The sequence below is a fragment of the Limanda limanda genome, chromosome 1, assembly GCF_963576545.1.
Source record: "Limanda limanda chromosome 1, fLimLim1.1, whole genome shotgun sequence".
NCBI lineage: Eukaryota > Metazoa > Chordata > Actinopteri > Pleuronectiformes > Pleuronectidae > Limanda > Limanda limanda.
Window position 1 is genome coordinate 23,819,006 of NC_083636.1, and position 11,960 is coordinate 23,830,965.

General features: G+C 39.4%; 1 protein-coding gene across 1 annotated transcript in view; it reads right to left on the reverse strand.

The window, feature by feature from the left end:
• mctp1b (multiple C2 domains, transmembrane 1b) overlaps positions 1-11,960 on the reverse strand; it is a 29,452-nt gene extending 17,492 nt beyond the window's left edge. Inside the window, exon 1 of the mRNA XM_061074072.1 lies at positions 11,436-11,960. Within this exon, the coding sequence (XP_060930055.1) occupies positions 11,436-11,960 (525 nt within the window). The remainder of the gene's footprint in view (positions 1-11,435) is intronic.

Sequence of the window (11,960 nt, forward strand, 5' to 3'; positions counted from 1 at the left end):
TTTAATTTCTGTATCTGTGCTTTAACTAATAATTTCTTTAGTTGAATCATCTGTTACTATCACAGTGATAGCATGTGGCAGCTCTTACTCTTATAATGGCGCCTTGTAAGTGCTGCAGGTTGTTTAATTTTTTTCCGTTTCACACATTCAGATTTGAACCTGATAGAATTCTTGTGTGAGTCATTTTTGAATTTCACAGTTTCATAATCCACTTATGAGAAAGATAGAACGAGAAAATTATGTGGTATGAACCTCTCTTAAGATTCACAGTTACATTTTGCATAAATACAGTATGTTATCTGCAAATATATTCTCTGTCATCAAAGAAGGCAGCAGTGTGTGGTTATATCACAGGATCCGGTTTCAGGTAGCCCCTGAGGTTTCCACTTTGCATCTCATTACAACTGCTGACGGGTTTTGCGGCATCATCATGGCACAGCAGCAGCATGTCTTAACTCACACTTACATCCAATCACCCTGGTGAGTATGAATGAGGGAAACAAGTGTGCAGCAGCCACAAACCTGGTCCCACAATGACTCAGGGAGTGACCAGGTTGCTGGAATTAACCTGCTGCTTAGAGAGGGATTAGTCTTCAGACAGCACGGCACAAAGCAGGGAACAGCGTCAGATCACCTACAATCCCATCAGCTATACTGATGCCCACCTATTTTCGGGCTGTGTATGTATTTGTGTCTACACACTCTGCACATGCAGGTCAGGCTTTAGTCTTAGGTGTATCAGGGTTCAGTCCACAACTAATCCTTATTTCCACTCTGTGGCACCACTCAACAACCATGAGTGAAATTAGTTCATGTAGTTCCAACAAGTCTCACACCTTCTCTCTGCCTGATCAGGAGTCACAATCTGGCAGATACATATTTAATCAAAAGAAGGCTTCAGGGATTCCTAAATATCCTAAATGCAAACTCAAGAACTATCTTTTTAGTCTGACTTTTAATAGAATTTTGTTTATGTTTGCTGTATTTTTAATTTATTTAAACACTGGATTGTTTTACTGGTGTAGCTATTTATTCTATTTTATTTTCTGGATCGATTTTCTTTCTCATAACCTACGTTTTGTTTCTGGTTTTACTTCAAAGTATCTATTTTCTTTTATTATTTTATAGTTATCCTGTCTTTGATGTTTCCTCATTGGAAATATGATTCATGATAGCGTCCGCTCACTTCCTGTTGTTATTGTTTTGCTTTGTGCATGGATGTGGGTGTGGGAGGTATTGTTTTGATTCTATAAAGCACTTTGCGTATGTAGTGCTGTACAAATAAAGTCTTTCCGATTTTTTATTAATTGATTGACTCTGGAAAAATACAGTATAAATATTAGATCAGAGAAGCCTACTTTAAATTTTCTTTTGTTCAGACCAAAAGGCCAAAAACCGAAGGTTTTCCCTTTTATTACCACCCCAAACCTGAATTTTGCGGATTATTTGTTGCTGTTCTGAACACGTCTGAGCAGAGAATCCCCCGCTGCCTTGTGCATGTGTGAAAGGAAAACTGCAGAGAAAATCCAGACCAAAGTCTCCAGAGATCTTCCATATGATATACAGTTTTATATGACAAAGGAAGCAGCAATACATTTTCTTCCAACTGTATCTATTTATTCTACCATGACTTGAAATCTCTTGTGAGAAAATTGGCCCCTGTGTAAGTGTCTGTTTGAGGACATTCATGTCAACTTGTGTCTTGAGTCTCTTTGAGGTTGTTTTGTGTCTCTGCTGTTCATTTATGGCTTTTTCATAATCATTTTTTTCACCTTTTTAAATCTTCCTTTATTTTGCAAATCTTTCGTCTTTTTATAAGCATTTATTATTTTTTCTTTCGTCTTCTTTTAGTGTCATTTCGTTGTCATTTTTCACATCATTTATAATCGGGTTTGAGCCAGGTGTACCTGTTCTTTGATCCCTCACACTCTCAATGAAATACTGTGACACTGTCTCTTAAGAAGGACATAAACATGCGAAAAGTACCCTTGAGAGGGAGAGGAAAAAAGTCAATGCACTAAGGAGAGCTGAGAGTAACATTTATCACCATGACATGATGGTCAAACCTCAGGGGCCCATTAACATCAATATTGCTGCCAATACAGACAGCAGCGATCAATACAGTAAATAAAAACCAAGAAGCTCCCAACAGGCTCCTTCTAGGCACAAGTATAACATGCATTTTACAAAAGTAAAATTTAACACATTCTCACACATTCACGACGCCTACAAATATACTGCAGAAACATGTGAGATGTGATCAACTGCACAAGCGTGACAGTCTGAGTTGCACTTCTTATATTCACACTCACAGAGTCTGGACAAACTTACAGACTAGAGCTTATTGTGCATCATAACCGCAAATGCAGAAGCAAGTATGGTGCTGCTATCTGATCTCACTGTTACAGATCAACACATGACTTTGCAGGCGTCCACACACAATGGAAGTCAATGCTAATGTTAGCAAGCTACACTGTTGGTATTCAGAGTTGTTTGGATTCATGATAAATAATTTAAGTTTGTTGTCTAATAATAGGATGTCACTCTCCCAAAAAATCTTACCAACCTTCATTCACAAAGAAAATGAAATAGGGCCACAACAGTGGTTGATTATCATATGCAAAAATAAAACAAATATGACATAATTGTTTTTCAAAATGATCAATATCCTTATCATTAACAAATTGAGGACGTGTTTTCATCCTTTGCTTACAAGTGTCAAAATGGTAGAGCAAAAGTCTTGTATTGAAAATGTTAAAAAGCCTAAAAGGAAAAATAAATGTAAAAGTTCAGAGAGAAGTCCCCTTTAACTGTTATATGCTATTTCTTCTGTTATATATTGTACATCGAGTCAGGGGCGTCGCAACAGTTTAGGCAAAGCAGGAGATTGTCTGGGGCCCTTGAGCTGAGAGGAGGCCCCCAATAAAGGCTGATTTAATTAACAACAATTTGGTGTGAACCCCTTTAAACTCTATGATCGGCTGTAGGAGACTCCACCACACGGGTAACTTATTACAAGACGCACTAGTCAGTAGCTCACCATGGAAGGCCCTCAAATGTCAGTTAGACCCATGCTGTTTAGCATTGGGACAAACATGAGGATTGGCTCAAAGCTATACCACAGAAAAACTTTTTTCGCTAGCTTGCACAGATTTTTTGTCTTTTACAATCAGGAAGAGTAAAAACACTGAAGTATGCAAATGTGTTGTGGTATGATACGACTTTTGTAGTCACCTATTAACGTCTATTTTGATTATCAATGAATTATAGGTGCAATTTAAGTCTTGTAATAGCCATTTGTACCCTAAGAGCTGCTAGTGACTCACTAGCAGCTCACTAGCAAAATAATTTCCATGCAGTCCAAACTCTTTAAACCCTCTCCCAATACTTTCACCTCATCAGGATTCTGCTTCCATTTAAATCAACTTCGGTTGCTTTAAGAAATGTTGATTCAAACTATTTTCTGTTAATCCTGCTTTGGTTTGTTTCAGTTGAGCTCTGAACTAAAAAATATATATAAAAATAAGCTGAGGTTAACTTGTACAGTACTTTAATTAGTAATTTTCTAACATGCCTTAATAACTGAAATTACGTTACTGCAAAAGACACATATATAAACATACAAATATCCAAAATGCTTGTAGTTTAATGATGAGCTCACCGACAGAAGTCGTCCACATGTTGACACGAGGGAAAAGGAGTCATTACAAGAGCCATGACGAAGTAACCCTCGAATCGCTAGACGGGATTCTGCCACCGGGGCCTGACTCAGAAGGAGATCCAGGGTCGAGTAGGGGGATAATACAGTCAGGGTGAGGTGGTGTGACGAGGAGAGCGGTGAGTTGGGACTATTTTTAAAAAGTGCGACTATGTGGGAGACATATCAGAGGAAGAGATACTGAGAATCTACAACAGTAGGTCCAGATAAAACGCAAAATAATCTTGTGTGACCTCAGGAAGTCTCTCCAAAGAAAGCAGACCCAGCAGAGAAGGAGAAGGTGTTGTACTGTCCGTGTTCAAGCTGAATGAAAGGAGGAGGAACAAGTGAGAGGGAGGGAGGAAGAGGAGGAACTGAGCTGGTTGGCTTAACTTGTATCCTTAACCAATGGAGCAAGCCTGACGGCACACTAGGAAGAAATGTTCAGTCTAGTGTCCTAACAAACATAACTTAAGTCAACTTAAAATTTCAAGTAACTTTACTTTTGTGTAAAGAAATAAAGAAAAACAATAATGATACTATATAGTATATCAAATCATACAAATGTGTCCATTTAATAGAAAATAAAATGGTTTTAGAAAGATATTTAGAACCAATGTGCGAAAGTAAAAACAATACAAATGCAGCCCTGTATATGTAACAGAATCTACCCACCATTACCTCAAGTTATTTCTTGTTTGTTTAATCTGCACAAACTAAACCCCCTCCAACATCCTGAGACAAAAAACCCTGTTTAAAAATATAAGACATTATTTATTTATATAATAATTTGTACTTGTACAATGTGCATTCAATTTAAGTTGTTTTCAAATTGTATTTGCAAACTTATTTTATGGACTCATTCTTATAGCACGAACAGCTAGCTCGTCCCAGCTGATGTTAGCTGGCTCTCTCTCATGCAACTATCGAATCTCACAGCAGAAGTTGGCTTTGTAACTTTGAACCGCAACAGTAATGGATCTGGTTGATATTGTAGAGTGTAAAATCACAGATGCAAAAATATCTAACAACACCAACCCTGCGGTCTGCTGTGTGATTGTTTGATCTGAAATGATATGACAAACTATAGAAGTACAATTATGTCACTTGCACCAGTAACGAATGACAGACACTTAAAAGGATGGTTCACCAAAAAATGAAAATTCACTCACTATCTACTCACCACTAAGCAGATGGAGGGGTGGGTGAAGGGTTTGAGTACACAAAACACTTCTGGAGTCTCAGGGGTTAACAGCTTTGCAGCTGATTCCAATAAGATTTAAATCAATACTTCAGACAACAGAAAAAAACGTTCATATTCGACTCAAAATGGCGTCTTTTACACCATGTTTTAAGACTAGATGTCTTCTGTTAGCCTCCTCGGACGACGTTCACGTACCCTTGGGCACCTCGGAACATCGCACACACTCACACCCAAGTATGTGTGCGGGGTGAACGTGGCTATGTCCGCTAGCATCACCACTTCCGATAGTGGAATTTTAGGCTTAAGACATCGTGTTACAGACACTTGGATGACACCACACAAGCAGTATGGAGGCATGTTGTGGTTTTTTTCTGTTGATTTATTATGTCTGAAAAAGAGGTCACCTTGGCTAAAACACTGTTTACCCATGATACTTTTGTGGACTCAAACACTTCACCCACCCGTCCATCGGCATAGTGGTGAGTAGATAATGAGAGAATTTCTATTTTTTTTTTGCGTTTCTTTAGTATTTAGACCCATTCACCATGCCACCATGTGTCAACGCAAATGTCCAAGTGACAGGCTCCGGTTATCTGTGATCTTTCTCCAGACAATTCTCTGGACTTTACCCGGAGGTCATGTCGTAAATCGGCTTCAGTGTTAAGTAACCTTGAAGATATCTTTGCAAGAAAAACCTGGAATGAGAATAAAGCACAAAGAAAAACAGTTCCCATAAACTTAAAAAATCTATTTGATGTTTTCTGCACTGCAAACATGTGTTTCTTTTTTTTGATAAGATCGATTTGGACTAAATAAGAAAACGATATAAACAAACACCAAGAGTATCTGAAGAGACTGAATTTCACACTCATTTGACTGCTCACACACAGAGAAAAAGAGATCCTGTCAGTATAACTTTTTGTTTTGCGCGAAGACAACATTTACCATTACTCGAAAGCACACCAGTGGTTTGTTACCCTTTGTCCACCACTCTCCACAGTGAAAACTCAATAAAAGTGGCTAATCTTCAGTAGCCAATCACACAGCATGCTCATAAATAAATGCAGTTCACATTATTCAATGACCTCATTCCCTGTTACCAGGCCAGTTAAATTCACACACATTTTTGTGTTGAATGATTGATTCCCAAAACAGAGTGCAAAATGCAAAATCTTGCAGCTCTGCTTCCCTGGTGTCTGACATGTGATTCGTGCAGGTTAGTACAGGTAGAGACCAGACACATAACTTCAGAGAGGACAACAAGGTTCCCCAGACACGCAGTGAAATAGTATCTCTTGTCTCCTCCTACCAGTTGAAAGAAAGAAGCAAGACCCCTGACACACACATATTTTAACCATACATAAAAGCTCTTTAGAAATGAACCTCTGTGTTTCAAAAGATAGTGTTACCCTCGGTGCTGCTACTGACAGCAATGATAACCAAAGAAAGAAAAGAAATCTTAACACTGCATCTAGAGGACAGTCACAATGGATGCAGTTACCCTCGTCGACCGGGTTCTATCTCTTCATGGGGTCTTCAATATCCAATGACTGAGGAGTAAATTATGTTTGCTCAAAAACCCTGTCAGTTAGACTTCCAACCCAATTTTATTTGTACAGCCCATAATCACAAATCACAATTTGTCTCATACGACATTAACAAGGTGTGACATTCTCTGCCCTTAAACCTCAACAAGATTTAAAAACTACTAACAGGGTAAAAAAAAACATAGAAACCTCAGAGAGCCACATGTGAGGGATCCCTCTCCCAGGACAGATAGGAGTGCAATAGAGGCTGTGTAACTGAGGGTAACATTGATTAGATGAACAAGTTTGTAACATAATGGAACGTGTGTCAATGTTTAAAGTATTTATATTTGTCTGATAGAGATGAAGGGAGCAGCAATGACAAATGAATAGAGGACTTTTTGTCAGGAGTGGAAGAGTATGTGAGGAGGTGTATTGTATGTCAAGCATGTTGTATCTTGTATACCACCTCCCCTCCTCATCACTCTACTATACCAGTGGTGCTTCCGAAAACATGCACCATAGAGTTTGTTTTAGTCTTTTTTATGGGATTTTTATTTTAGCCTTCCCACAAGTGTGTTCATCTTCTTGAGTGGTGATGTGGCACTGACTCGCCAACATTATCTAACCACTCACTATAACAGATAACAATTAGACTAATAAAAGCTCCACTGCTACTTGTTTGAGTCTAAAAGTGTGTGTCACCTCTGTGAGATGCCTTAAAATAACTTTTGCTTATTGCCAACAAATATTTGATCCTCCTTATAACAACAGTCAAAATCAATCTTGGAAAGTTGTCCCTGTAGAACTGATCCAAGTTAGTCACAGAGGCAATTGACATTTTGAATCCACTTTTTCATGGTTCAAATTATGTTCCAAATTTGTTTAAATAGTGACAGCCCTGTTTTGTGTACATTCTTTTTTTTTTTGGGGTGTGAACAGGATTTTAACAAATTAAATCATACAAGTCACAGTGAAAGTTCAGACTTAAATTCCCATACATTATTTTCTGGTTTGTGGATGTGATAGTGGTTCACAAAAGCTGAAGGAAATAGCTTCCCCCTGTTGCCTGGCCTCTAAGGGAAATTCATCACTAGCAAGTGAGGGGGTGCAGCTATAGCGAACCTTGTGCCATGTGCAAAAAAAGAAGCACATGGCTGTTTACACCTTCCCCCAGAGGGTAGAAGTCCATAAAAACAACAAAAATACACTGTAACATAATTATATAAGTAGAAATGGAAAGATTTATAAGCATCCTATACAACTCCATATCTCTATATCTTTCTTCTCCAAACTCCGCATGTCTATCCAACTATTGGATTATTTGTGGTCTAGTAATTTTCATGACCCTTTTCAATCAGACTTTGTCACAGCAACAAAATCATCTTAAACAAAGGGGTAAGAAGATTCAATTCCCTCACTCGATTTCAGTGTCTATAACCTTTTGTGGTTTAAGATCAAGGTGACAAATAAGTTCATGTTAATAAGTAGTACGTGCCAACGAGTGTTCAGACTTTAATGTATTTCCTGAGCATCTATAAATATTGCTTTATTGTAAAAGCTCCAGCCTGTTGACCACACAGGAGCTCAGATTCCAGCACAAACCCCTCTTGGTCTGTCCACATCGACCGTTCTCACCACTGACTTTTTTCATTGCTCTTAACAGGAAAACAACAAGTGTAACTCACATTAATGATGGTTCAGGTCCAATAAGTCATAAAGCACAAAAAACATCATAAAACATCACTAAATATACCCAATGAATCTTATTTGAAGAAAATGCTCTAACGTTTAGAGTACATGTTATAATCACTGATAACGTTTTCTCCAAATACATACTTATCTAATTATTTTTGTAAAATTATTATGATGTTTACACAAGCCGAGTAAAATGTTCTAGTTTGTCCCAGGATTACATTGTTCCACCTTTTCCTTGTATAGTGCACTGTGAAACAAGACTGTCAGTCCGCACCCTGTGTGACTGCAAAACTGACATACCCACCTCACAGTTATAACTAGTATGAACTGTAATATTATCAGTGTTATAGACCTTCACAGCAGCCGTTTATACATTAATAATGGGTTAACTAACCACACTATTGAAGTTCTATTCTATTTAGGTGCAGAGTCTTTTTTTACAACTGTGTTTACCATGTCAAAGTGGCTGCTGTGAAAAAAGGCCTTACTATCTCTCTTTACCAAACCTCAATTCATGCCACCCTAAGATCCATCGATCATCTTTATGGCTTATCCTTTGAAGGGGGGAGCCTGAGCCAATCCCAGCTGACACCGGGCGAGAGGTGGGGGGTACACCCTGGACAGGTCACCAGCGCATCACAGGGCAAACACAGAGCAACCATTCACACTCATATTCACACCTACGGTCAAATGCCTGGTTTTAGGAATGCCACCTTCTGCTTTCAAATCCAGATGGAACTCGTATTTAGTCACAAGAGCCTTTGACTAAAGTATTTGAGAAATCTAGGGCCATCATTTTCACATATTTGTATCTCTTTTATTATTTTAGTCCTTTAACTTAACTTTATATATACTTAACCTTTTTTGGTCAATTTATCTCTTATATTTTGAGCTTTTTTAAATTTTCTCTAAAAATGTTTCCACTGAGTTTTCTGATTTTAAATTGATTTCTGTTAATTTGGTCTTTGTGTTGTTTTTAATGTCCCTGTACAGCACCTTGAATCTGCCTCTGTGTATGAAAGGTGCTTTTTGAATAAAACTGCCTTACCTTGCCTGGAGTCTTTAATTACCCTATCACCGATCTGAATGTCTTTGGCCTGCTAAGAGGCGATAGCACTACCCACTGCTCCACCATGCCACCACTGCCTAAAGATGTTGTTCCAGGTAAAAGGCGTTCCTGTTGAATAACCTCACAGACTCCATGACGAGAGCAGGACGTCTCATGTTCTACAAGTATGCATAACTGCTGTTTCCTATGGGATTTAACAGTTTGCAGTGCTGGAAGGTGTTGATGCAGCTCAAACCTAAACAAGCATTAAGGCTATTTACTTTAGTGAGTTGTTAGTTTAGGGACTTAGCTTGTTTTCTCTGTTTGGCAATGCTCCTGGCAACTTCTTTTATGACCTTTTTTGCACATTTTGCAAACTCAGATTGTGTTCCTGCTGAAATGTGCAGGACCTCACCTCCACATCACATGTACAGTCAGCACCTCGTAGCCACCCATACAGTCCTGTCACTATACTGTGCATATACAGTAGACACAATTTCCAGTTTATTAGGCCCACTTAGATAAAAACTGAATTAGTCTAATCCAACAGTCCAGCAACACGAAGATGATGATGTTCAGTGTGTGTTGACATGGTTAAGAGAGGTGTGGATTCAGCTGATTGATCCATTCAGGTGTTGAACTATGTTATGTTTCCCTGACAGAGAGGAGTTGAGGAAAGAGCTGGGTGTTCTCCATCCTCCAAGTTCCTCTTTCACTTCTTTACCAAACTGCCCACTCTGACCTTGTTTTACATTTTTTAAATTTTTTTTATTACCATTTAAATACCTGACTTTGTGGAATGTTTTACTTGTTTAGTTTAGTTTTGGGCTTGGTGGAAATAGAAATGTTAAATCCTTCTTTCAATTTTTTGAGAAGACAGTTTTCTCTCCTGTGTGTCTACCTGCAACACCTGGATTCCCTTATTTGTCTTCTGAGGCCCTTTGTTTACTAGTACACGAAACAACTCGGGCCAGGGGCTGAACGGCTGTTGATGTGGCCCAGTAAGATGGTTTTGAGACACTGTTTGTTATGCTAGGCAAATGAAAAACCACCTGACCTAAGGTGTTTACTGCAAGCCGTTGAATACTTATTGACCCAAATAGTGTAAACACTAGAACAGTCAAATCTAAATGTTCTATTATAATCACATGAGAAAAACACAAAATCCTCTTTTTTCCCCCATCACTCAAATTGGTCTGTCACAAACACACGCAGTGAATGTTTGATACTAAAAACACTAAATGCAGCTTTACAGTGATTGATTGACATCAGATGCCAAAGACTGTCAGGTTGGAGCTTCTCACTGGATATGCTACTGTTTTTCTCTTTTATGTCAGTGTGCATTGAAAATCTTTGGGTTTTGAATTGTTGATTAAACACAACAAACTATTTGTGATGCATCGCCTTGTGCTGGAGGAGGCAGATTACTAAGTACTGATTCTGCAGGGTGACAACATTTTTTAACGTATATGGATTCTGAATTAGTGAAAATTCAGTAAGAGACATAGGGAAAGTCTAATTTTGTTTGTGTTTGCTGCACGGGTGGGATTTTACCTTTGCATCGAACACCAACAAAATATGGTATTTGCTCCCAAACGTTTGCATATAAACAAATTGCTTCATGTTATTGATTATCCATGAATGTATATCCATCAATCTATTTATATAACACGTGTTTTACCCAGGATACACACACAGGGGGAAACCACCTGACCTAAGGTGTTTACTGCAAGCTGTTAAATACTTATTAACCCAAACAGTGTAAACAGTCAAAATCAACTAAATACTCAACAAAATACTACTAATACTTAGTTTTTGCATGTAAACAAATTGCTTCATGTTATTAATTATCCATGAATGTATATCCATCCATCGATTTATATAACACGTGTTTTACCCAGGATATACACACAGGGGGAAACCACCTGGCCTAAGGAGTCTACTGCAAGCTGTTAAATACTTATTAACCCAAACAGTGTAAACAGTAAAAAATCAACAAAATACTCAACAAAATACTACTTATACTTAGTTTTTGCATGTAAACACATTGCTTCATGTTATTGATTATTAATAAATGTATATATCCATCCATCAATTTAAATAACACGTGTTTTACACACAGGCCACGTCTACAGCTACAACACAGAAACTGAACTAAATGTGATAACACCAATTTGTACAGTGATACAGTGGCCGATCAAAAAACATTGTAGTGCTAATAGATTTCCTCATTAAAAGGCCAAACCACCATATTTGACTCACCGGCTGCTCCTCCCGGCTCTCCAGCGGTGGCTCCGTGGCTGCAGCAGCTGTTGCCGCCTCGCCCCCGCTGCCGCCCCCGCTGCAGCTGGCCGGTGGCTCGGACAGCTTCTCCAGACACGCAGACCCCAGAGAGGAGCTCTTGTGGTGGGACTGCACCAGCTGAGCCAACGTGGGCTTGTCCGGGAGAGCGGACTTGTGCTGGGAGGACGACGGCAGGTTCTCCCGCACGACTCCGGAGCCGCTCGCCGCCGCTTCTCCGCAGAGCTGAGCCTCTGTGGCGTCCACCTCCCCCGGGGAGGAGAAGAGCAGGTCGGGCTGTGAGGAGGAGATCTCCCGGTCGTGGGCGACATTTTCCTTCCGCTTCATCATCTTGAACATCCACATGCCTCGCTCCTTCTTGTTCTCCGGGTCTCTGACGCCCAGCTTGGGGCTGAGCAGCGGCTTGGCTTTGGCCTGGAACTGTTTCCACAGCGAGTTCTGCTGGGACGAGCTCCTCTCATCCTCGTCCGCGTCTCCCCGCTCCAT